Below are 24,487 nucleotides of genomic sequence, written 5' to 3' on the forward strand. Positions count from 1 at the left end.
TTCTACTCTCACTAGCAATCTTATTCACACCGCATCAAAATGTGACACGTTACTTACAGATTTTTAATAATAATACTACTGCAAAATCGTACATAATATCGCCTGATACTTAGCTGACGAGGCTGTAGGCTGAGTAGGCTAAAATCAGACGATTTTACGCAAGATTGAGCACAATAATTATTTTATTACTCAACAAGTTGTGGTGTGCAGCGCTTTGCGAGAAGTGGGACGAATCTTGGCAAGCTACGTATATCGCAGGATATCTGTTATGTACAGATGACAAATAGCAAGGACTCTCTGACCTTATTTGGGCATAGTGGAAATATGTTGAATAACTATTTGTAATCTCATTTCATGTGTGTTATTTACATTTTTTTGTTCTTTACTTCACTTTAGGGCGATATCGGCCCAACGGGACCCAGAGGAGACCCTGGAAGGGACGGAAAAAGGGTAGGGTACATTATTTTGCTTAGCTCCATAGGCCTACATTGCGTGCAGATATAACTGTTTAATTGTTGAATGGCTTGACTCTTCTACTGCTAGTGATGAAAATAAAATACCAAGAGAGCTTGTTGAGAGGCGTACAATTTGATCATATTAATTTACCCCTTCTCAAAACATTGCATGTTTTTCAACTTAAACAAAAAAAAAAAGAATGAAAAGTGGAAAACTATGTTAAGTGTCCAAAGTTACCTTCTGGCGTTACAATTAATAAGCAATTTGTTGAAAAATATTCCTGCTCAGCTCTTTTTGTAAAGTTTCTTCAGGTACGAACATTGTTCTACTCAAAAGTTGTAGCTAAAGTGAAAATCAGACATGTATGCCAGCCTCTGCTAACTGCAGTGACAAGGAATAGAAACTAAGGTTTTGAAGCTGAGCAGGAAACGTTTTCATTTGTGAAGGTTTCTTTGTACGATCTAGGAAACACTTACTGTGGAGATGGCTTAAAGTTCAAAGTAATGTGTTTTAACCACGTGATCTTCACAGGGATTTGCTGGAACACCTGGGTCCCCTGGAGCTCCCGGTGAACGCGGACCAAGGGTATGTACAATAACAGTTATCAAACGATAAAGGCCAGTTTACACTGTGATGAGCAATTTTAATGTGACAATTTTTAAAAAATTTTATTTGCCCATGTAGACGAGGAAATTTGGCCAATTTTTATGTGACAAATTATCTTTGCTGAAAAGCTGGCATGTTAGTTTTTTTGTGACAAAAAAGTTGTCACATACGAAAAATTGCTGGTGTAGACGTCTCGTCACATAAAAATGTAGCAAATATTGCTACAGCACTGCGTATTGCGTATGCGTTTCTGCGGTCAAAGAAGCAGAAATAGAAGGTACCAAACAAATATGTAAGCCTATTATTACTACTGGAATTTAATTTGATTGTATGCAGTGCAATGAAAATGAAAATGGAATTTTGTTCCTCAGATTTTGGCGAAGTTTTGCATTTAATATTCAAACCACATTTCAAAATCCAACTTTTTTAAGTTAAAAAAATTTCCCCTTGTACAAACCAATCACCCTTTGTTACTTTGCTTTACAAGTGTGTATGTGTTGAGGTGTGTGTTTTTTTTTCTCGTAGGGTGCCCCTGGTAGTTTTGGTACACCAGGCATCCCCGGCGATTCTGGACTTGCTGTGAGTATCTACCAGCATTTGTCTTTCTTTATCAATGGCACGGTTTCATTTGAGAACTGAATTAACATAGAAATAATTTGTATTTTACTTAAGAATCTTACGGAAAGCTAGACGCCATCAGTTTGTCTATCGTGTCAAAGCTATATGAGATGAATATATGTAATAACATTTCCCGAGATTAACCAGTCCAAAATAAATTCGATGTTTTGGCTGTTTAATTTTACTGAATGGTATGTTGATGATTGGGAAGGTAAGTTTAAAACCTTGATAATGTATGTGACATTGATCTTTGATTAATCAATTAATTAATTAATTAATTGTTTTTCTCAGGGCCCACGCGGCGCCCCTGGATTACCTGGACCTGCCGGTGACAATGGAGCAGATGTAAGTTAACAGTGAAAGTGTCATCCAATTGCGTTTTATTTTAACTTTTTTTCTAATACAGTTGAATCCCGATTGCTCTTCAAGGAACGCGAAAATTGGTGCAAGAAATCGGGAAAATTGAAAAATCGGGAAAATGTCGGGGCAAAGTTGTAGTGTTTAAGTGAAGGAAGCGAAACGATTTTTGGTTCGAGAAATCTGGATTGCACATAGTTGCCACCACAATTAAGTGCTTTCTTGAATAAGCATGCACGAGAATGTTCCCTTTGCCATTTTTTCCACCTTACTTCCAATTTACTGTTAGCCTACTGTACATTTTTCTTAGCTACATAACTCTGGCTACATAACAAATGTGCTTCTTTTTTACCCAGGGTGCAACAGGACCCCCTGGACCACCAGGATCAATGGGAGACCAAGGCGAACAGGTCTGTTATTAGCTGCAAGAAAAAAAAATCAATTGTACTTCTTTTTTTTTGTCTCCATTTTTAATGATGCAGGTATGGTGTTCAGTTTATGCCCCATTATTAAGTTCTCAAGTAGTATTTTTAACATGTTTTTAGGGAGCTCCTGGAGATATTGGTGACCCTGGACCGGAGGGAGACGTTGGACCTCTTGTAAGTCGCATGTTTAGTTCATTTTTTGTTTTTCCATTTTTTTTTGTGTTTTTTTTTTCTTGAAAGTCATTTTGTTTGTAACTTTGAGATGTTGAAAGCTACCTAAATTAGGGAAATGGTCAAAACTATTGTACTCAGACAGGACCCACAACTCTGCCAAAAGGCAGATGGGAGGCCAATAAATTTTGTTCATTTGGCTAATCAGACAGGTGGTATCTTGCATAGAACCCCCTACCCCTACACAAGGTGGGTCCTCGTTGAGTACACTTGTTATGACCACTTCACTTAGCCTCTGTAGTTATTCTGGGTGAAATTTTACCAGGTACGCACATGCAATTTTGTATAAGACTTCATGTAAAGGTAAATTAACGAGAGTTAGTGTTGTTAAAAACATGACGTCCAGACGTACTGTCGCAGTGCGTACTTAAGGCTGGTTCTCATATGATCGCCCCGTGTCTTTCGTTCTTGTTTAGTCTAGGGATTGGGCCATTTTTGAGGGTCAGACGATCATATGAGAACCAGGCTTTTTTCAGACGCCTTTAAAGTCCATGGAACTACAACACTGGACAAAACGAGTTGAGACAAACGAATAGGCCCTGTTCATGCATGCCCCCGCTCCCTATATGCATCTCAAATGTTTTGTCCAGACTGTTGTTAACACTCATTGTTTCTTTTTATCCAGGGACCACCCGGACCCCCCGGTACAGTGGGAGCCCCTGGTGTTATTGGAACTATCGTAAGTACAACATGACTTTAGTCCCGACTTTTATATTAAAGTGATTTTCAATTGAGTGTCAAACAATCCAGTGAACTAATCAAAACTCGGAACACATACATGTAGCGGGCACGAAGGGCAGGAAAACGTGAGCGAGCTCCAGTAAAACAAACAAACAAAAAAACAACAAAACTTTATTTAGGCAGTCAAATTATTTACAATATTTTTCACCTCCCGCAATTAGCCTAGCTATTCGAGGCGGGAGGTGAAGAAGAAAATGAAAAAGAGAAAATAAATAAATAAATAAATTTACAAAAAGGTAATAACTTACCTACATTAGAGAAAAGAAATCGAGTCTCGATTAGTTTTGGGTTTTTTCTGATTGATTGTGGCGCAAAAGTGGCGCGAGTTATTTAAACTAATCACAAAGCGTAGTAATGCAAAACCAAAGCAAATGCGAATTACTTTCGACACTCAAGTGAAAACTGCTCTAAAGCGATTTTCAGTTGAGTGTCATCAAACCAAAACTAAAGCAGTCACTGTGGCTGATCACAAAAGACACACAAAATCCAGTGAACCAATCAAAATTTGAAACAAATACATGTAGCTGACGCAAAGCATGATAAGCGCGGGAAAAAAATATGTCAGCAAATCACGATTGCTTTTGCTTTTGCTTCTGATTGGTTGGGAGAGTGGCGCTAGTTTTTTTTTTGAACCAATCACGAAGTGTAGTAGTTCAAAACCAAAGCAGTGGCAAATTACTTTGACAATCAGGTGAGAATCGCTCATAAAAGTTCAGCATTTTGCCAAGTCGTCCTAACGGTTCACCAGTGTTTTGATACTAGGAGCTTTTTGAAAAGTTCTCTTGTTATTTGTTTTCCAACAGGGCTCAGCAGGACCACCAGGTGAAAATGGAGCTCCAGGCCCCATTGGTCTTCTTGTAAGTGTTTTTCTTATATACAGTAAAAACCCGCGTGTAAGAACCTAGGGATTTAAGAACCTTCTGGCAGAAATTTGCTTTTTAAATACCCCAAAATATAAGAACCTGTTAAGCCAAACAAATTCCAACAGGTTCTTATATGTGGGGTTTAACTATTTAATTTATTTTTATCAAAAACCAAGACACATTTTATATCAGTACAGTACTGTATCATTGATCAATTAATGTTGTTGGACTTTTGGCAACATGGGTACATTACGGTAATAAATATTTATAATGAAGAACAGACCAGATTTTATACTTTTTTCTAATAATCAACAACAATGTCTACTATGTAGAAATTAAGAACCTAATTAAGAACCTACTTAGCCTAAACTGTCAATAAGTACCCCATAATACAAGAACCTGTTTTGCCAAACTCTGAAAAAAGTAGGTTCTTACACGCGGGTTTTTACTGTATTCTTAATATAAAGGGAAGCCTCGAAGCAAAGGGCCCATACTGCCGGAGCTTATCCGGTTTCGATATAGCAAGGGGCTAGTCGTATTTCTATTCCCCCTGGATTCTGCTAGTTCATTGCAGGGTACCCCCCTCCCCCCAATCGCGCAATCGCGTGGCCAAAATACCACGTGACATCAAGGTATGAAGTCAGCTTGTTTGCAAAAGTTCAAGCAAATATGGCCGACATTAAGAATGGAGAGCGTAGTGAAGGGCAATATTGCGTTGCTGGAGATTAGCTATTTTGAATGTTATGTTCCAAATTGATACGATGAAAAAGTGTTCAAATTGGTATCCTTAGTAACAATTCTGTTGTTGCTAGGCATGTATTGCACCCTTAATGTTTTGTTACTTTATGTTCACTACAGGGACCAGTTGGACCTCCCGGGGCAGACGGAGAGAGAGGACTGGACGGAGCAAAGGTAATGTCACTCGAAAGAATGGAACCTTTTGACTCAAAGATTTGAATATCTATTTTTTTATTTATTAATTGTTTTTATTTCGTAGGGTGACCCTGGAGAACCTGGAAGTGATGGCAAGCGAGGTCTCACTGGTCAGCCTGTAAGTTTTGTCACAGATTTCTATCGTTTCTAATGCTTTGCCTTTCGCTCATCAGTTTTTTTTTTTTGAGATGATTATAACGAAAGACAGACTGGTATTATTACATGACACCAAAAATGCAACGACTGAAGAGAAATTACCTTGTTTAACTTGCCTGAAGAGTATTTTCTGTATATGTACGGCATATCAATGTAACTTTATGCCCAATTTTTACAGGGTCAAGACGGAAGACCTGGACAAAGGGGAAAACCAGGAGAGGCAGGCAAACGGGTGAGAACCTACCTTGTAATGAAGTGTGTTTATGTAACACGCTACGAAATTGAGAACTATTCCAAAATATCCACTGCAGGCGAATTGAAAAACCGTATGAAAGAACTGCTTAATGGGTTTCATTTCAGTGGTCGCACACTCGGGTTTTATCAACAGATGTTAAGTGAGAACCACCTTGTACAGCATATTGAACAGTACCACATGAAAGTACTGCTCAAAAGCTTTCATTTGAATGGTTGCGCACTCTGTTTCATCCACATACTTAAAAGTTAGAACCACCTTGTACAACGCAATAAACAGTACCACATGAAAGTACTGCTCAATAGCCATTTGAATGGTCACACACTAGGGTTTCATCCACAGACTTAAAAGTTAGAACCACCTTGTACAACGCAATAAACAGTACCACATGAAAGTCCTGCCAATAGCTTTTGTGAATGGTCACACACTAGGTTTTCATCCACAAAACTAAAAGTTAGAACGGCATCTACATAAATTTTCGCGAGGTTTTAGCAGAAGGCTCAACCAGAAATGAGAAGAGTACAAACACAAAAATATAAAATTATAAATACAGTTCTTACTGGCCAACTCAACACATTACGCCTCACTCTCATTCAGGGACTATTTGTTCATGATTTTGTTGTTATCTTTTGATAGGGTCCCCCAGGCCCCCCGGGTCCACCCGGACCGAGAGGAGATCTAGGCGAAGCTGTAAGTATTGTGGACAGGAATCACTGATTGTGTAAAAAGTTGATCAACTCTAACCACATTTCAAAACACGATTGAAACAAGCGAGAGACATTACAATTATGTAATTTCTAGAGGCGCATGAAAGCTTGGGGTGCGAGACTGCTGAGCAAAACAAACTTTTAACTGAACTCTTAAAAAATCAAACTGTATGTAATTACAACTGTTTACTTGTAAAATGAACTTAAATCCCCATTGTCCTAGGTCAGCATCAAAAATAAAAAAAAATTACATTCTCCTATTATCGTTTCTCATACAGTAATGCCTTTGCCCCAGTACCTACATTTCGGTCTCTGTAGCATGAAGCGACGAGGAGTAATGCTACTCCCTCCTGGATGGGATGCTAGTCCATCGCAGGTTACTCCCCAGCGTTCTCTCAGGTTGTCGTAACAGCTGACTGGTAGCTATTTATACTTGGCGTGGACAGAGGCCCTGTAAGAGTGGTCACACAATGATGTCACCTGTAAGGCTTGAACCTAGGCCACTCGAACTTTTCAAGAGTCCAGCGCACGGCCACCGCAGAAGTCTATGTAATATCTGATTGGTTGATAGAGCAGTTTTCAATTGAGTGTCGTAAAACCAAAACCATAGTAATTACTCTGGCCAATCACAAAGGACACAGACAATCCAGTGAACCAATCAAAACTCGAAGCAAATACATGTAGCCGACACGAATTGCGCGGGAATAACGCGCGCGAGCGAGTCACGATTGGTTTTGGTTTTAGTTCTGATTGGCTGAGAAAGTGGCGCGAGATTTTTAAGCCAATCACTAAGCGTAGCAATGCAAAACCAAAGCAAACGCAATTTACTTTCGACACTCAAGTGAAAACCGCTCTATCAGCACACGTTAAAACCAATCAGTATGCTTTGTACAATTTACTAACTTGGATATTTTTTCTGGTTTTCCTGTTTTATGGCTTACTTAACGCTGAAATGTCTTTTGCAGGGACTTGCAGGCGGACCAGGTCCCCAAGGCCCACCCGGCCGTAAAGGACCCAGGGTAAGCAAAATGTTTGTTACATTCTCGACTGTGGTCAAACGACAGAAATATGCAAAAAAAAAAAAAAACAAGAAAAGTACTTCAAAGATAAGGGTTTAATCATCATAGCTCAAAGTTCAATACATGACCGGTGTCTAGAGAATTTTTACCGGTACTAAGTTGTATGGAGCTTTACTAAAAAAGTCCTAGGTGTTTAAAAAAAGTGATATGCGAACTCGTCGGCGCAATTTGTCATGAGCAATTTGATTCGTATGCGGAAAATTTAAAAAGTAAAAAACACTCCTTTACCTGAGGAAATAGGAAAAAAACAGAATATGTTTACACTCAACAACTATTTTATCTTCCCTTGCTCACCAACACCCTATATATGAATGAAATTCCCCGAAATAGAAAGAAAGGTGTCTGAGAAGTTTGACCGCAGTGAAGTTACATCCCATCTGTTTTTCCAGGCCTTTACTCACATAACTCTGTGTGTTTGTTAGGGAGAACACGGTTCGCCCGGTGAAGCTGGAGTTGGAGGTTCCCCTGGAGAAGAGGTAAGAAGAATGGAAATAGGACTGAGTACAGTTGTATTCTGTTTATTATCATACGAACTGAAGGCCGATTTGTTTAATCACAAGTATGACTACAAACAGAATTGGACGACACGAAGTTCTGTTACCTGTAATGTGATTTTTTTCTAAATCAAGGAGTTAAGTGCAATTGATAATCTTGTGACAAGTTTCGACGAACAAAGCTTTTTGTGAAGATTTCTTGGGAATACCCCCCTGTGATGGAATGTTCATCTCACAATAAGGAACCTGATCAAGAACATGGCACGCGAATTGTGTTTTGTTTTTGGACACCTTAGATGCTTGCAATTCAATTTCAAACGCTTTAGGTCTACCCCCCTAGATGGAATAAGTCCATTGCGGGTTACTCCCCGACGTTTTGTCAGGATGCGCCTAACAATTTACTGGTACTCATTTACACTGGGCGAAGAAAGGCACCGAGAGTAAAGTCATCATCATCATCACTTTGTTTACCCTCGGATTTGAAGAGTAGCTTATACAGCTAATATCTCCGAGCATTTCACAGTAAGCACAATACAACGGGCAAATACCAGACCACAACACCGGGAACTCCATGCCCTACTCTTTACGATAAGCGTGTGGGTTCTTTTACGTCCCTTCTGACCATAACACTGAAGATGCAGGAGATGGGGCCTACGGTTTATCGTCCTTATCCGAGAAGACTAGAATATCTAACCATTTGCAGATGTTATTGCAAAGGCAGCATATTCTTTTCAGTTATTTTAAGACCCTGAGTGTTGGTCCGGTCTGGGACTCGAACCCGAGACCTCCCGCACTGTAGTCCGTCGCTCTACCAACTGAGCTAACCGGTCCGCGGTTAAAGTATATTGCCCAAGAACACAACGCATTGCCCCGGCGAGCCTTTGAACCCGGACCTCTCGCACTAACCTTTAGACCACGACGCATTCCAGAACTCAGTGATAGCCATTTGAAAATGCTGAAAATTTATTCTCGTTTTGTTTTAGGGACCCGAAGGACCACCCGGACCGCCCGGCAAACCTGGATTCCCTGGCCGAGATGTAAGTTGTAAAATAATACACGTATAGTTCAGTTTATATAATTCTAGCGCGCTCATTGATCGAGAGGTATTGTAATTGACGATGAGAGTATAGACCATGAAAATGACGTTATTCGTATCGCAACGCAAGGTAAATTTCGTAAAACTTGAGAAATTGTCGCGACTTTACCAAAAAACAGAATACGACGAGTAGTGAAAGGTTAGCCGGAACATTACGGACGAAACCCTAAGGTAAAGCGGCGGAAACCAAAAAAAAATTGTGTAATAACAAGGTGGGAAAGATAACAAGTTTTGGCGTTGTTTTGTTCTAATATTTGTGTAAACAAAATCTGAAGAAAGAAATTGTGAGACTAATTCGCAATCGAAATTAGAAATTAAATTTTTCACTTGTCAAAATTATAATGCTTTACAGACATGTAGACTGCGAGACTGCCATTTGGTCCCTTAGACTATTTTGCTATGTTGTTTTTGTAGGGAACACCCGGCACACCCGGAACACCCGGAACTCCCGGTGATCGAGGATCAAAGGTAAGGCTATCAGCCTTAAGGCTTCATGTTCTCCAAAAAATACAATTGGTCATATCTTGTTGTTCTGTGGAGGACGACGAAGAAAATAATCTACCAAGATGTGTACAGTCTGTAAGAACCGTGAAGAATAATTATATCTTTCATTAATAATTTTAAACTATACCTTTTTTATGTCGTTCACAGGGCACCAAGGGATTTCCTGGTTTGCCTGGAAACGATGGTGCAGCGGGAGCGCGAGGAGGACCTGGGCCGAGAGGCTCACAGGGAGACCGCGGACCAATAGGAAATGAGGTATAAACTTGTTTCCGCCGGATGTGGATTTTTTTTTATCGATTCCAGCCTTGTTTAAACTGCGTTTTTCCTGTTTGTAGGGCTCTCCAGGAGAAAATGGTGCGGACGGCGACCGTGGATTGCCCGGAAATACTGTAAGTGATCTGATTGTGCAGTTTATCTTATTATAGGAAATTATCGCTTCTGTTAATTAAGGTATTTGAATTAAACGCGACTTAAATTAACGCGAATCGAAGGAAAAATTACTTCGCAATAAAGGAAATAAACGCAAAAGAGAGGTAACATTTCAAAATGAAGGAAATTAACCCGACATACACAAAGAAAAACACTTATAGAGATAACAGGAACTAGTTTACTTCAACACTTGGCGTATAATCCGAGACGAAACAATTGTAATACTTTAGCCAAACGTATAGGTTAACCGAAAGAATCTGACCGCTTAGAGCGTTCTTCACAGTTTCAGTGATACCGGTAGATTTCCACCCTGATGAAATAATGCTTTTTCCTAGTAGATTAGAATGTCTGGACTGTATCGAGAAATTGAGGCCAAAATGATGGAAATTAGAGTCGCGGAAATTAACGTTCACAAAAATTAACGCGAATTTTTGAAATTCGCGTTAATTTCATGAAGCGTTAATTTTCTGTAATAAGGTATCTTCTAAGAAACTCCAAGCCATTGCCAGCCGTGTTTGGTGTTAAACAACTTGTTGCTTTCTATCTTAGGGACCTGAAGGTTCGAAAGGAGTACGGGGAGCCCAAGGAGTGAAGGGAGAGAAGGTACATTAAACACATTACTCAAAACAGCGCCCAAGTTCAAAAAGAAAAAGAAGGAAAAACAGCAGAATTTCATCCACAGTAAAAAATTTATACAGCATACAGTCATACATGAACGTGCTGCTCAATTGCTTCCCTTGAAAAATCACACACTAGGTTTTATACACGGAGTGAACATTAAAACCACCTTGTGCAGCATTTTAAACAATACCGCATGAAAGTACTGCTCATTAGCTTTCTTTTGAATGGTCACACACTAGGGTTTTATCCGCAGACTTAAAACTTAGAATCACCTTGTAAAGCATAATAAACGGCAGTAAATATAATAGTACTACTCAATACCTTTTGTTCATCCACACATTTTACTCTAATATAATCTTACAATAAGAGTTGATTACGAGCTTTCTGAATTTTTTTTTTACACTTTTAGAGAATAAATTGATGGTTTGAACTAAAGGAAGAGTTGTTGAGACTTTTTACCCCCTCCCCACCCCCCCCCCCAAAAAAAAAAAAAAAAAAAAAAAAAAAAAAAACTCGGTGGTTTAATGCTTTATTTTGTCAGTTAGTTGCAACAACCATGTCACGTCTAATCGACGTTTAATCTTTCTTTTTCAGGGTCAACGAGGTGTCAACGGCTCGCCTGGTCGTCAAGGTCTCCAGGGCAGAATGGTGAGCATTATTTTACGTAAAAATATGGAAGGGCCGTAGCCAGGTTGAACCATAATGAAGATTTAAAATACGTGCTCTGGATAAAAAATGTTTCAGGACTGCCAGCTTCGATTTTCGTCCTCCATGGTTTTACCCGTCGGAGACTGTAGGTCAAACTTTCAAAAGTTTGTATTTTTGAACAAATTTAGTCAGAGAACGTTTTTTTTTTTTCATTTTTTGTTCTTATTTTATGTATTTTTACCTAGGATCGAACTGTGCAACTCTATCTTTTTTAGTCATCTCGGTTAAACGCAACTCTGTTTTCATACGAATCACGAAAGTTATGTTGGTTTTGCACAACTTTTAATCATTCTAATGGACCGTACAAGCTACCTCGTTTACTTTTTTTATAGAATGATCTTTTTGTTCTTCCTTTCTAGGGACCTGCAGGTGAACCAGGCCACAATGGAGAAGCCGGACCTCAGGGCGAAGCGGTTTGTATTATATATCTTACACGTTTGTACGCGACCTACCATTGGCATGTAGTAACGTTTAGCCGACAAAACAATCTCGTCCCCAGAGGCCGCGATCCTTTAGGTCGGCACCGAGAATCGAGACCTCTGGGTTAGATTGAAAGCCCGCCAAAAACACGGCCAAATCTGATTGGCTGTTGAAAGCTTGTTCATTTTATCCACAATCTCCGGCGCAAGCGCACAATCAAACCGGAACCAGGAATTTCTGGTTCCGGTTTTTAAAATCACCCAGAGGCGTTGAGCGTTCGGTCACCGCTGACCAAAAACGCGCCAGCTCTCGCAACGAGATAGCTGACCGTTTAGCAAGGATCAAACAAGAGCAAAAGTCGACAAGAGAAAACACGCGATGTCGTTTGACTTTTGACTCTAATGCGCTTACGATCGATTCTCGTGCGCTTTCGTCAACTTTTACCCTGCTCAAATTTTCATGAACGTCTGACAACGACAGCGTTCGCCTTTCTCGTTCACTCGGCCTTTTGAGTCCCGAGCTTTTATAAGATAGTAAAACCAACAGAAAGATGCCAAAACCTGCCCCTCCTCCCTCCTCCTCCTCCTCCTCCTCCTCCTCCTCCTCCTCCTCCTCCTCAGGCGCTTCGTATTTTTCGCGCTGCAATCAAAGGCGAACAAAGGCGAATGCGAAGCGCGAGCGACTGGTGGCGAGCGAAGCGCGAGGCACCACGGGAAGGAGAAAGACGAGGAGCGAAACAACGCCTTTCTTCCTTTCGCCTTCCCTTCCTGCCTTGCGCGCCCATGTAGCTGCATGTTGCATGTGCATACCACACGCAATGATTTTTGTTTTGACTTTATTATTATTTTTTTTCCATTTAGGGTGACGCAGGTCCCCTGGGAGAAGTCGGACCGGACGGTTTCAGAGGTTTGCCGGTGAGTCGTTGTTGTTGTTGTTGTTGTTTAGCGTAGATTTCTTTCTATAAATCTGTTTTTCAAAGATATTTGAATGATTTAACTTGCATTCAAAAATCTCCTGGACCTTCCTTTCAAAAGCAAACACAACAGCAAGACAAATCATTCAATCAATTAATCCAATGTTGACATTTTTTGAGATGCAAATCCCCCCAGTAATAAGCTTATTAGCGCGAAGCACAGGAAACACCCGTGATTAGTTTTCTTTAACTTCTGATTGGTTGAAAAAGTGGCGCGAGTTTTTTTAAACCAATCACCTAGGGTAGTAATGCAAAACCAAAGCAAACGCAAATAACTTTCGACACTCAAGTGAAATGAAAAGCTATAAAGAATAAAACAAGAGCGCCTGATTTTCAGTGTCACCTTGCACCTGAAAGTTTACAATGGTCCAGACAAAACAAACATTTTCTGTCTATAAATAAGTTTATCTGAGAATCTGGCCATTCAAGGAAATATGCCTGTCTGCTGTAGAATGTGTTAATACTGCAAGGGGATGTTGTTTGTTGATCATTGTTTGTTGACTGAAAGCGCTTGTGTTTTTTGTAGGGTCCTTCAGGCCCAAAAGGTCTCAAAGGTCGACCGGTAGGTGATATTTTGAATGATTTTTGGCGATTAAGGATATTTTCCCTCCATTAGCTCTTTTTAGATGACATTGTAAAGTCGAGAAAGATGTTCAAATCACTTCAAGGCTTTCCGCACATCGCTCGAACATTCTACCACTGGGCTAGAGAAGACTCGTGGGAACTATAATACAAAACCATGTTCGACTGTGACAAGTGCGCTGAAGAAAATAACGAAAGAACACTTGCAAAGTACCAAGAAAATACAAGGCCGGCTCCGCGTAACACCAAAAGAAATAATAACGTTTTTGCATAGCAATGCGAGAAAAATACTGCGAACATGAGCTACTATAGAACCGTATTTACTCAGTTAATTCCACTGTGTTTCTCTTCTACATATTTATTCTTTACTGACAAATCCCATGATTTCTCAATTTTTCATGTCAATTTTTCTTTTCGTCTTCTAACTTCACTGTTTTTTTCGACAGGGTCCTCGGGGATTTGCGGTAAGTTTTTTTTTCTTGAACTTAAACACGGTTTTAAATTAAAATCATTGTCGTTCTTCTGGAACGAGGCTTAGAGAAGTTCCAGTGGCTTTTCAAACGACCTTGGGTACAACTGAATTTCTTTTCCATAAAGCAACCTCAGGTCTCTCTTCTGTACAAATAAATATAGTGAAAAACGATGTTTTTCTCGTGATATTTCAATATATATTTAATAATTTGCTGCACGTGAATGCTGTGACGCTAGAGCTCAGATTTTTATTTGGACATCACTTAAAGGGACTATGTCACGGGGATTTCACAGTTTTTTGGTCAAAACTGTTCTGAAATGAGTGGTAGGCAACTAATCCATAAAAACATTATCTTTGAACATCTAAAGGAAGATATAACCTTAATTTGCGGATAGAAATCAAGCTATGGCTAAAAATATCGCTTTTTGAAGACGCGCGGAAGCAATTTGAAAACGTTTGCCTAACGTTTACAAATTGCAATCCGTTTCCATCTGAGGCATCCGCAGCCAAAGATGCTAGTTAACAGATTCAGTGCTCTAATATAGCCATTTTTAATAAAATTGCACCATAATTTTTAGGTTTCATGCGACACAAATATAAATTTTGGCGGTTCAAAAATCTGGTGAAATCCGTGACATGGTCCCTTTAAACAAAAACAAATTTTATGAGAAAAGGCTTCAAATTGTCTTTCCGGCCTCCAGTTTTTTCCACACAGTGTTTCATGTTAAGCTCTTGATAATACTGACATGTATGCATAAACATTTGTTTTTAAACAAGTCAAATCAGGGGTAGGCTTTTACTGCCTTCCGAAATTATCATTTAAAATCGAATAAGTACCTTAGTTTAGATTTCGCTAAAGTTTTAATTTAGCTTTTCTTCGAAATTTTAATTTTCATTAATCTTCTGGGTTTTTAAATTAGATATTGTAGATTTTAGTTATTGTAACTGTTATTATATTAAGCCATTAGGTTTTTAACTTTTACATTCTACCCCCTCGTAAAATGAGATTTTATTTGATTTCATTCATTAATCTTGTCTCTTTTTCTTTCCTCAGGGACAAGCAGGCAGACCAGTAAGTACTTTTCAGCACCATGTTGTCAATTCTAGGCATACTTTTTTTGAAGTTTTGCAGAAGTGTCGTGTTGAGTAGAACAGTAATACATCCACTACATAGCGTAAATAAAACAATGCAAGCTAAAGAACAAGCCAATTTTAACAAAACGCGGTAAAAGCTAAAACTTAACTAAATTTGTGGCTTAGGTTACTTGGAACAATGTAATAATACTTTGCATTCCTATTAATTTAAAGAATAGTTTGATTGGATGACACCAAATGCAAACTCAGCTAAGTCGTCTTTTGTGTAACCATATAACGCAAGCTCTTTTGACAATAAGTTGCTCTCTCTTTACAGGGACCACCCGGACCTCCTGGCGAACGGGTAAGTACAGAGAACGAGTAATAACAACATTTGTTGTGGGCTTGAATTGAAGAGCCATGTAGAGGGAGGTGCTTTATTATAATAGGAATCGCCAAGAGGTAACAACCCGACCGCCAACCAAAACTCGAAGAATAACGTGTAAAGGGCGTTAAGCGCGGGAAAACGTGTACCTGGCGGCGTGCAAGGGTGGGAAAAGCGTGCAACAAGGAGCTAGCGCGGAAAACATGTGCCAGGTGGCGTGCAAGGGCGGGGAAATATGCAACCAGTAGTAAACGCGCGAAAACATGTGCCCAGTGGCGTGCAATGGCGGGAAAAACATGTAACCAGTAACTAACGCGGGAAAACATGTACCCGGCAGCGTGCAAGGGCGGGAAGAACATACAACCAATAGCTAACGCGGGAAAACATGTACCCGGCAGCGTGCAAGGGCGGGAAGAACATACAACCAATAGCTAACGCGGGAAAACATGTACCCGGCAGCGTGCAAGGCCGGGAAAAGCATGTAACCAGTGGCGACCACGGGAAAATATATAACGGGCGATAAATGGCGAAACACTTGCGCAACTCATGATCTGTTTTTCTTTTGTAAAGCCTACTTAACGTAGATTTTATTGAAGCAGAATTTAAGCTGCTGTATTATGATTGACAGGGTTTGAATGGCTACCCAGCTCCATCAATGGTGCGTGTCAATCGTCCTGGAGCGCCTAAAGGACCAGGAGGAGGAGGAGGAGGCGGTGGTGGAGGAGGGGGCGAAGTTGAACCAGGCCCTATAGAAGAATCTGAAGGTGGATTTAACAGAGTAAGTCCGTGAGATGTTTCTTTTTTTTTTTTTCTTTTTTTTTTTAATTTGAAAGAAGTGACTGACCAACCAATCAGCCGTCCAACCAACCAACCGTCTCTGACTGACTGAACGACTGACAGCCTGCATGACCCACTGAAAGACGGACCGACCGACTTACTAACCAAATGGCTTGAATGACTAACCCTGACTGACGACTGACTGACTGACTGACTGACTGACTGACTGACTGACTGACTGGTCTATTCATTCTATTTAAATAATTGGCTTACCACGGACAGGCTCTTTATGCGGGCGCCATGTGTGAACCTTATGATATTTAAGATTGGACCGTATCTTATTGGCATCTGTGGTAGAATAAAACACCCGCAGGTTGATACCAATAATTATCGTATATAAGTACCCAATAGCGTCTACTTTAATTCGTGCCGGTGTTAAAATTGCTTACTTTTGTCTTCTGCTTCACAGAAACGGCGATCAGCTCCAAACGCGGTATGTATACTGTCAACTGGATGTTTCCTCGTTTTGAATGTAATTTTGTACCTCGCAAGTAATGACTAGATTATGTGTTGTGACAAAGCAAAAAGAGGCCAAAAAATAAGTGATACTACAATCAGCATCAGTACTGAGTAAACAACTTATCCAAGTGGCACAGTATTATAAAACGTTTTTGAAAGTTGAAAACCTTGTGCAAATTTGCCGATAAAGGGTAAACTGCCTTGCGATTTTTAAAGAGTCTTATCTGTAATTTGTTTCTCAGGATCCGGAAATGCAAGTTCTTGATCGTCTTGCCGAACTCGGTAAGAAGATGTACAGACTGGAACGCCGTGACAACACAGGAATCTTCCCCGCTAAAACATGCCGCGATCTACAGCTGTGTCACTCCGCTTACCGACTAGAAGACGGTAAGAATTGATCTCATATCAATAACTCCCTGTGATGTTGTTATCACGTGATGTCGGACCGTCAGATTACCGTACCCCTAAAAGTGCCTATGAAGCGAAATTTTTCCTTAATAATTAAAAAGTTTACTATTTGAAATGGACAATTCCAAAGTTTGATAATTCTACGATAAAAATTGATGATTTTACAAGCGTTGAAAGTTGTAGATAGATAGATAGATAGATAGATAGATAGTTTATTGATATTCTTACATGACAGTCTAAAAACTGAATTGCGTAAAAATTTACAGAGATAAATTATTAGAAATACAACTATTAAAATCTATTATAACTATATTAAAAATACAACTATTAAAATCTATTATAACTATACTAGTAGTAATTGGCAATTAGGGGAGTGCGTTCGGTAGCGTGGGGTGATAGGGGAGGGGGGCAGGGAAAGCTGGAGGCAAGGGGTGGGAAGTAGAATATTATATTTTCATATTTTCTTAATATTTGAGGTCTCTTTGTCATGTGCAAACTACAATAAAAAGTCCATGCAGAAAAGGTGACATTGCCAAGCTGATGAAAACTGATCTGCTTGTACCAACCCATCTTTCTAAACCATAAGAGAAGAATTTAAAGCCTTCTGATATTTGTGCCAAGCGAAGTCGCTAAAGGTCTTTAATGAATCCAAATAAACTGAGTACAATGTATATTACCCTGGAAAATGTTCGTATAGTTTAATATTTGTAATATATACTAACAGTAACAAAAGGCTACTGAACTGAAATGTAGACATTCCAAACATTTTCGGATACCAGTCCATTAGTAACAACTTTTTGTTTCCTTACAATCATAAAATACAATAGAGTTTAAATATAAAATGGCTCAACAACTTCGAACAGTCTGCATTCAGCTTGTCAATGCTTTAATAGTGGCCGAAGGGAATATATTGGTATATTATAGAGTCTCACAAGTCTGTACACAAGGAGAAGTTGAATCGGTTGAGGTAAGCAGCTGAGTTGACACATCACAACTCGGTGTTATCACCGGGGGCGAATCGCAGCGTCTGTTTCCAAGAAAGATTTGCCACTGATGCTCTGAATAATATTGATACAACTCCCGCGGGTACAACTTCACGCCTACGTTGGAGAAAACTGCGAAAAATATTCGAAATATGCGAAGGAAAGAACGAAGAAAGCACGCACGAAAGCACATTCGAAAGTACAAGGATTGCCAGCTCTGAGCCTGTTATCCTTTCATCGCTGTTGTTGCGTTTTTGCGAGAAACAAAAATAAACTTACCATTTCCCGTCGCGTCGCTGCGAAGATCTGCGAAGAAACTCATATAATTTTTCACGAACGGCCACTATTTTAACGACGTTCGGTGGCGGAATAAAACTATACTTGTCTGGATAAAACTCTGTTATGCTTTCCATGTCATTTTCGGTATTATTTTAACTTCGGATACACGTTTCGAGCAAAACAGGTTTGTGCGAATCCAAAAGGGACGCCATATTGAAAGCACATGGCACATGGCATGGAGATGACGTCATTCGCCCCTGAAAAAATTTCTGGGGCGGCCAAATTGATGACCATACAAAGATAGCCCAAAAAACTCGACTACAAACGGATTAGGACAGCGTTCTCCTTCGTCGAACGCAATTAAAAATTTGACATAGAAGAAAAAAAACTATGTTTAAAACGATTTGTTCGAGCCTTACATGCTTGAAAATGACGTTGACTTCTGAGGTTATACATATTTACATTTTCCTGTGGTATGTACTTGTACTTTTTTTTGCCTTCAAAAATGGCACTCGAATCGAGCGCCAAAATACCACATGACCTCAAGGTGTGACGTCACACTGTTTGCCAAGGTTCGAGCAAAATATGGCCGAGAGTAACAATGGGGGGCGTATTAAGATCGAGTGAAGCCTGAGAAAGCTTGACCGATGACAGCTGATCAAAGGGTGGGAGGGTGGTTGGGAAGTGTGTAAATGTCACATGATCTTTTTTCTACAGTCCTAGACTTCAGTGGTTTGCGAGAATAACATTTTGCACATTCTTTCGATTCTATTAGCAAGTGGAAAATCCAACTTAGTGATCAAGCAACGTTCGTTTGGCGTGCAAGATCATAATATTGCCTCTTATTTGTTTTTCTTGTTTAACAGGTGAATATAACATCGATCCTAATGCTGGATCTGCTAATGATCAGGTCAGAGTACGCTGCAATTTCACCAACAAAGCCACTTGCATCAGGCCCAAACTGACAAAGGTTTGTTGGAGTTTTTGTGTTAAAACAGCGAAGTTTTCTCGGGCAGCTTGAAGGAAATGCACGTAAGGAAAATGGTCAAAACCATTGTACTCAGACAGGACCCACCACTCTGCAAAGAGACAGGTGGTCTCTTCATGTGCCCACCCCTATCCTTCCCCACCTTAAGAGATTGTGTCTTGTTTGTATAGAAACTAAGAAAAGATTCAAACCTCCTTGTGCCATTTCTGCAGCAATGCAAGCTTCATACACACTTAATATGAAAGTCTTAACTTGAATTTTAAGGCCAATAAATTTTGTCCATTTGGCTAATCAGACAGGTGGTGTCCTGCATAACCCCCCACACAAGGTGGGTCCTCGTCGAGTACACTTGTTATGACCAGTTCTTTAAAGAAAAACGCAGAGACGCAGCGCTTTCAGACAAGCGGAATTTTGTAGGCGTGCTGGGGTGGGGTCAAGGCCTCCTGTCCTCTCCCTTAGATCCGCTGTTGTAGAGAGATAAGACCAGCTAAAAAAAAAGAAGACCTAGGACATTGCAAAAACTGCTTATTTTAATGGAAGATGAATTTGTTTGGGTTTTAGGTTTCCAAGGACACATTCAAAACACAGGTAGATCCCCGAGTGAAGGTCGCCTGGTTTGCTGAGGACTTGAACAATGAAAACAAGGTTAGTTTAACGTTAAACTCCTGTTTACATAACAGTAGAATTCCTATTATTATCATATCCGAAAGAAACGATAGTTTTGGTGCACCTTTAGTTTTTCCCCTCCGAATCTATCGACCACTGAATGTTGCTCTCCTTTCGAAAATAATCAACGCAATTCTCCAAAAACAACGACCCCCAAATGGTAGCCACCCCTTCACTGAAAGTAAAGACCTTTTACAAGAAAAATAACGATAATTACGAGTGAAAGCTGAAGGTATGTGACCTTTTTGGTGAACGACGTTATTTCCATTCAAACACTTGATGTAACTCCAGACAAAAGGTAGCTGGGAAGGTGGTAAAAAATTTACCCGATTTCCTCGGTGAACAGCATTTTCGAACTGTTTTAGACCCCCACTCCCCATATCAATGTGAAACCTCACTTAGAGCAGTTTTCATTTGAATGTCGAAAGCAACTCGCATTTGCTTTGGTTTTGCATTACTACGCTTAGTGATTGGTTTAAAAATTTCGCGCCACTTTCTCATCCAATCAGAAATAAAACCAAACCAATCGTGACTCGCTTATACACGTTTTCCCGCGTTTTACGCCGGCTACACGTATTTGCTTCGAGTTTTGATTGGTTCACTGGATTGTCTGTGTCCTTTGTGATTGGCCAGAGTGACACTTTGGTTTTGGTTTTACGACACTCAAATGAAAACTGCTCTAACTGGTTACTAGAATTTACTAGCATCTAAACATTGAAAATGGTAGGAGAAGAACGCAACTGCTAACTTCCCCAACACTATTGTCTGGGGTTAAATGGGTTAAGTCTGCTTTGGACCCTAGTGGCCCATCAGGTCGAAGGTTATCGCGGTTTCTATAGCATGAACAGACTAGGGGTATTTCTACTCCCCCAGGGTGGGATGCTAGTCTATCGCAGGGTTAACCCCCAGCATTCAATGTGCCGGTACTCATTTACACCCCTGGGTGGAGAGAGGCACTGTCAGAGTAAAGTTTCTTGCCCAAGAATACAACACCATGACCTCGGCCAGGGCTCGAACCCAGGCCGCTCGATCTGGGGTCCAACACGCTAACCATTAGGCCACTGCGCCTCCCACACTTTTGTCTGGGGTTGTAGCTAAGTTAAAATTTAACAAATGGTAAACGTCACAGCGTGCACTATTGAGTTTCAGATGCACGCGGGAGGTTGCTAAGCACGAAAGATGCGTATCGCCTCGGGCGACTCTAGCTTCTTGAGTGCTTAGCAAACCTCCCAAGTGCATCTGTAACTCAATAGTGCACGCTGTGACGTTTACCATTTGTTTTATAGCACAACTTTTAGGATATTTATTAAAGTTTCTTTGAGGTAAAAGTGCGCGCGCTTATTGAAAAATTGCGTGTAGTGCTCGCGTAAAAGCTGACGAAACCTAAAAGAAAAAAACAAACAAAACAAAGTTTTGAATTATTTCAAACTTGCATTATACCTGAAAGTCTTTCAGCATTATGGAGAAATGGTTTTTCTTTTGTTTAGCTTTTTAAATTCACAGGAAAATCGAGAAAACTCGTGAAGTAGTGGCAATTTCTTTTGTCATGTCGCAACAGATCAGCGCGCGCGCTCAGGTTGAAGCATACGTCAGCGTGCACCCATGGGCAAATAGTAGACGCTAAATTAACCATGGATAGTAAAAAGTCCTTTTACTATCCATGAATTAACCAATCAGAACGCGCGCTTTACTTTAGTTGTGCTATAAAATCAATTATACAACGTTCTCGTATCAAGATTCGACTTATTGGCTGCTCTGTTATATTTTTCCACGTTTTTAGATTGAATACGAGATTGACGAGATCCAACTGAACTATCTTCAACTGCTGAGTAACAACGCCCAACAAACGTTCACCTTCAGATGTAAAAACTCGGTGGCCTGGTACGACGAAGGCGCGCACAGCTTCAAGAAGGCGGTGAAATTTGAAGGAGCCAGCGGTCACGAGTTTAGCTCCAAATCCAAATCAAAGAAAGCCATGATCAAGGTTCCATATGACGGATGCAAGGTAATGATTCGTAGAAGATTTGGGGGTTTGAAAATCCACATGAAAGAATTGCTAGAACCTCCCGTTGCTAAACATAGACAGCATGACATGAAAGTATTGTTCAATAGCTTTTATTTGATTGGTCATACACAAGGGACCTTGTGCAGCATACCGTATTTATTCGATTAAGCGCCCAGGGCGCTTATTAAATTTTTGGACCTTGAGAGTGGGCGCTTATTCGAGGCTGGGCGCTAATTAAATTTTTACGATTTTCAGCAAATGTTAAGTTTAGATTGTAACAAAACAATAAATAATAACAAAACGTGAAGATGTACCAAAGCAGAAATTTAATTGTTCATTGAAAGTGTCTGTACAATACTAAGAAAACTCGGTCATGGGGGAAGTCTTCTTAGTAGTACATAGTCAATTTCAATAATCAATACTCCTTTTATGGACTTCAGTTTTTTTCTTGGGTGGGGGTGGGCGCTTATTCGAGGCTGGGCGCTTATTAACTTTTCCTACCTTAAGGGTGGGCGCTTATTCGAGGTGGGCGCTTATTCGAGGTTGGGCGCTTAATCGAATAAATACGGTAATAAACAGTACCACATACTCCTGAAAGTACTGCTCAAAGGCTTTCATTTAAATGGTCACATACCAGGGTTTCATCAACGGACTTGAAAGTAAGAACCACCTTGTACAGTATAATACAGCTTTCATTTGAATTGTCACAAACTAGGGTTTCATCCACACACTCAATTGCTGTGGTTCTGATTTTATTTATTATAGACGAACTGATTACTCAGATGACTCCCCTTCTATCCGTCTTGAACATTATCTTGTCGCCTCTCCTAATAAGGTGTTTCTCTTCTAATAACGTGTTTTCCTCCTAATAAGGTGTTTCCCTCCTAATAAGGTGTTTCTCTCCTAATAAGGTGTCTCTCTCCTAATAAGGCGTTTCCCTCCTAATAAGGTGTTTCTGTTTTCCTCCCTCAGGTGAAGGACGGTTCACAACGCGACACCCAATTTGTGATAACTAGCACCCAGGCCTCCCGCCTTCCTATTGTAGACTTTGCCGCTTATGATTTAGCCGGTGAACTAGAAGTTGAAATTGGCGAAGTGTGTTTCTGGTGAACTGTGTATAAATAACTAGGGACTTTTCCCCGCTGTATTTTATTAAACAAAGAAAGGCTTGGTAGATGTTGTGGACGCCGATTTACTTTTTTGCAAATTTAGTTTCGTTTTTCGAAAGAAGTACTCTTTATTATTAAATATTGTAGAATGACCATGTGTCTAAACGATGTGCGTGTTGCAATGTTATTCCAACTCCCTAAGGGTCAACTCATTAGCAAATAAAGAATTATTTTTGGAATCGCAAGCGATTTGTAATGCGTAGATAAGAAGTATCCAAGATTTAGATTGTTAAAAATTCGTAGTGTATTTTCCATGTGTTTTATAAATCCCCGTTTTCACAAAACTGGGCAGTTTTAACACAGAAATAAAAGGGCTGCCCAAAGTAGCGATAAGGTTTATTGTCTCACTGAAATATCCATGTATGTAGATGTTGCGAACAAGTTCAGGTATCAGCTTAGAGGACACAACGTAGCCGCTTGATTATCTTCTAGATTTCAGCTTTGATCTTTTTATATTTGTATGAACGAAACTTTGTACTCACTGGTAGAGGAATTTCATTATAAATTAATTATTAAATGCTCAATAGAAAGATAAGGCATTTTAATATATTTTAGAAGTACGCGTAAAGCCAAGTTTGCATGCAAACCAATCCACCCTACACAAGTATCTGGCCCTGACTTTACCCTTGCCAAACTAAACAGTTTCGTACGCAATACCTTATTATAGGAAATTAACGCTTGTTTTAATTGGTCGATTTGAAATTAACGCGACTTAAATTAACGCAAATTGAAGGAAAAATTACTTCCCAATAAAGGAAATTAACGCGGAAGAGGAGGTAACATTTCAAAATGAAGGAAACTAACGGGACGAACACAAAGAAAAAACTTGTTGAGACAACGGGAACAAATTTATTTCAACACTTGGCGTATAATCCTAAACGTAGGGGTTAAGCGAAGGAATCTGACCGCCTCGAGCGTTTCTTCACAGTTTCAGTGATACCGGCAGATTTCCACCCTGATGAAATAATGCCTTTTCCTACGAGTCAAGAACGTCTTGACCGTATCAAGAAATTGGGGCTAAAATAATGGAAATTAAGGCTCCACTTATTAACAGGCAGAAATTAACGTTAACAGAATTTAACGCGACTTAAATTAAATTCGCGTTAATTTCATGAAGCGTTAATTTCCTATGATAAGGTAAGTTGGAAGAAATCAGTGTTAAATACTTCCCCTCTGAATCGCAAATCTTCACATTTGTCTTAAAGGGAATACCGAGAAGCAATTATTAAGCTCGCAAGAAAAGCGTTAATCTTTTTCTCAAGACCAAAGTGACTCGAATTTAAATTTACTAGGCTGGGTAATTAGGCAGAACAAAAATAGCAACTGTCTCAAAATTAAGGTTTTGTTTCTCACCTCGTTCGCTAATTAACAACTATTCACCGTAGTGGGGGTGGATATTAACTGAGTTAAATATCTACCACTTGCCACGACACTGAGGGGAATAGTTTTTTAAGCTGGTCAATGATCGCAGACGATCGCATCGGACGAGACGACGCAAATCGCAGATTAC

General features: G+C 39.9%; 1 protein-coding gene across 3 annotated transcripts in view; it reads left to right on the forward strand.

Annotated features, from left to right (window-relative positions):
- The window catches only part of LOC144659542 (uncharacterized), a 53,824-nt gene extending 30,668 nt beyond the window's left edge, over nt 1-23,156 (forward strand). The window contains exons 37-69 of one of the 3 annotated variants that reach the window (XM_078519999.1): nt 397-450; nt 988-1,041; nt 1,588-1,641; nt 1,972-2,025; nt 2,394-2,447; nt 2,583-2,636; nt 3,319-3,372; nt 4,238-4,291; nt 5,156-5,209; nt 5,295-5,348; nt 5,565-5,618; nt 6,276-6,329; nt 7,312-7,365; nt 7,848-7,901; nt 8,903-8,956; nt 9,430-9,483; nt 9,667-9,774; nt 9,855-9,908; nt 10,498-10,551; nt 11,164-11,217; nt 11,637-11,690; nt 12,558-12,611; nt 13,197-13,232; nt 13,699-13,716; nt 14,779-14,796; nt 15,136-15,162; nt 15,812-15,961; nt 16,430-16,453; nt 16,722-16,866; nt 19,016-19,119; nt 19,699-19,782; nt 21,584-21,808; nt 22,781-23,156. In XM_078519999.1, the coding sequence (XP_078376125.1) occupies nt 397-450; nt 988-1,041; nt 1,588-1,641; nt 1,972-2,025; nt 2,394-2,447; nt 2,583-2,636; nt 3,319-3,372; nt 4,238-4,291; nt 5,156-5,209; nt 5,295-5,348; nt 5,565-5,618; nt 6,276-6,329; nt 7,312-7,365; nt 7,848-7,901; nt 8,903-8,956; nt 9,430-9,483; nt 9,667-9,774; nt 9,855-9,908; nt 10,498-10,551; nt 11,164-11,217; nt 11,637-11,690; nt 12,558-12,611; nt 13,197-13,232; nt 13,699-13,716; nt 14,779-14,796; nt 15,136-15,162; nt 15,812-15,961; nt 16,430-16,453; nt 16,722-16,866; nt 19,016-19,119; nt 19,699-19,782; nt 21,584-21,808; nt 22,781-22,918 (2,211 nt within the window). In that variant the 3' untranslated portion in view covers nt 22,919-23,156. Of the gene's footprint in view, nt 1-396; nt 451-987; nt 1,042-1,587; nt 1,642-1,971; nt 2,026-2,393; nt 2,448-2,582; nt 2,637-3,318; nt 3,373-4,237; nt 4,292-5,155; nt 5,210-5,294; nt 5,349-5,564; nt 5,619-6,275; nt 6,330-7,311; nt 7,366-7,847; nt 7,902-8,902; nt 8,957-9,429; nt 9,484-9,666; nt 9,775-9,854; nt 9,909-10,497; nt 10,552-11,163; nt 11,218-11,636; nt 11,691-12,557; nt 12,612-13,196; nt 13,233-13,698; nt 13,717-14,778; nt 14,797-15,135; nt 15,163-15,811; nt 15,962-16,429; nt 16,454-16,697; nt 16,867-19,015; nt 19,120-19,698; nt 19,783-21,583; nt 21,809-22,780 lie in introns of those variants that run through there. The other 2 variants (XM_078520001.1, XM_078520000.1) reach the window with 2 other exon arrangements.
- Nucleotides 23,157-24,487: the final 1,331 nt, after the last annotated feature.

Source organism: Oculina patagonica, chromosome 7, assembly GCF_052425735.1.
Source record: "Oculina patagonica isolate OP01 chromosome 7, crgOcupat, whole genome shotgun sequence".
Taxonomy (NCBI): Eukaryota; Metazoa; Cnidaria; class Anthozoa; order Scleractinia; family Oculinidae; genus Oculina; species Oculina patagonica.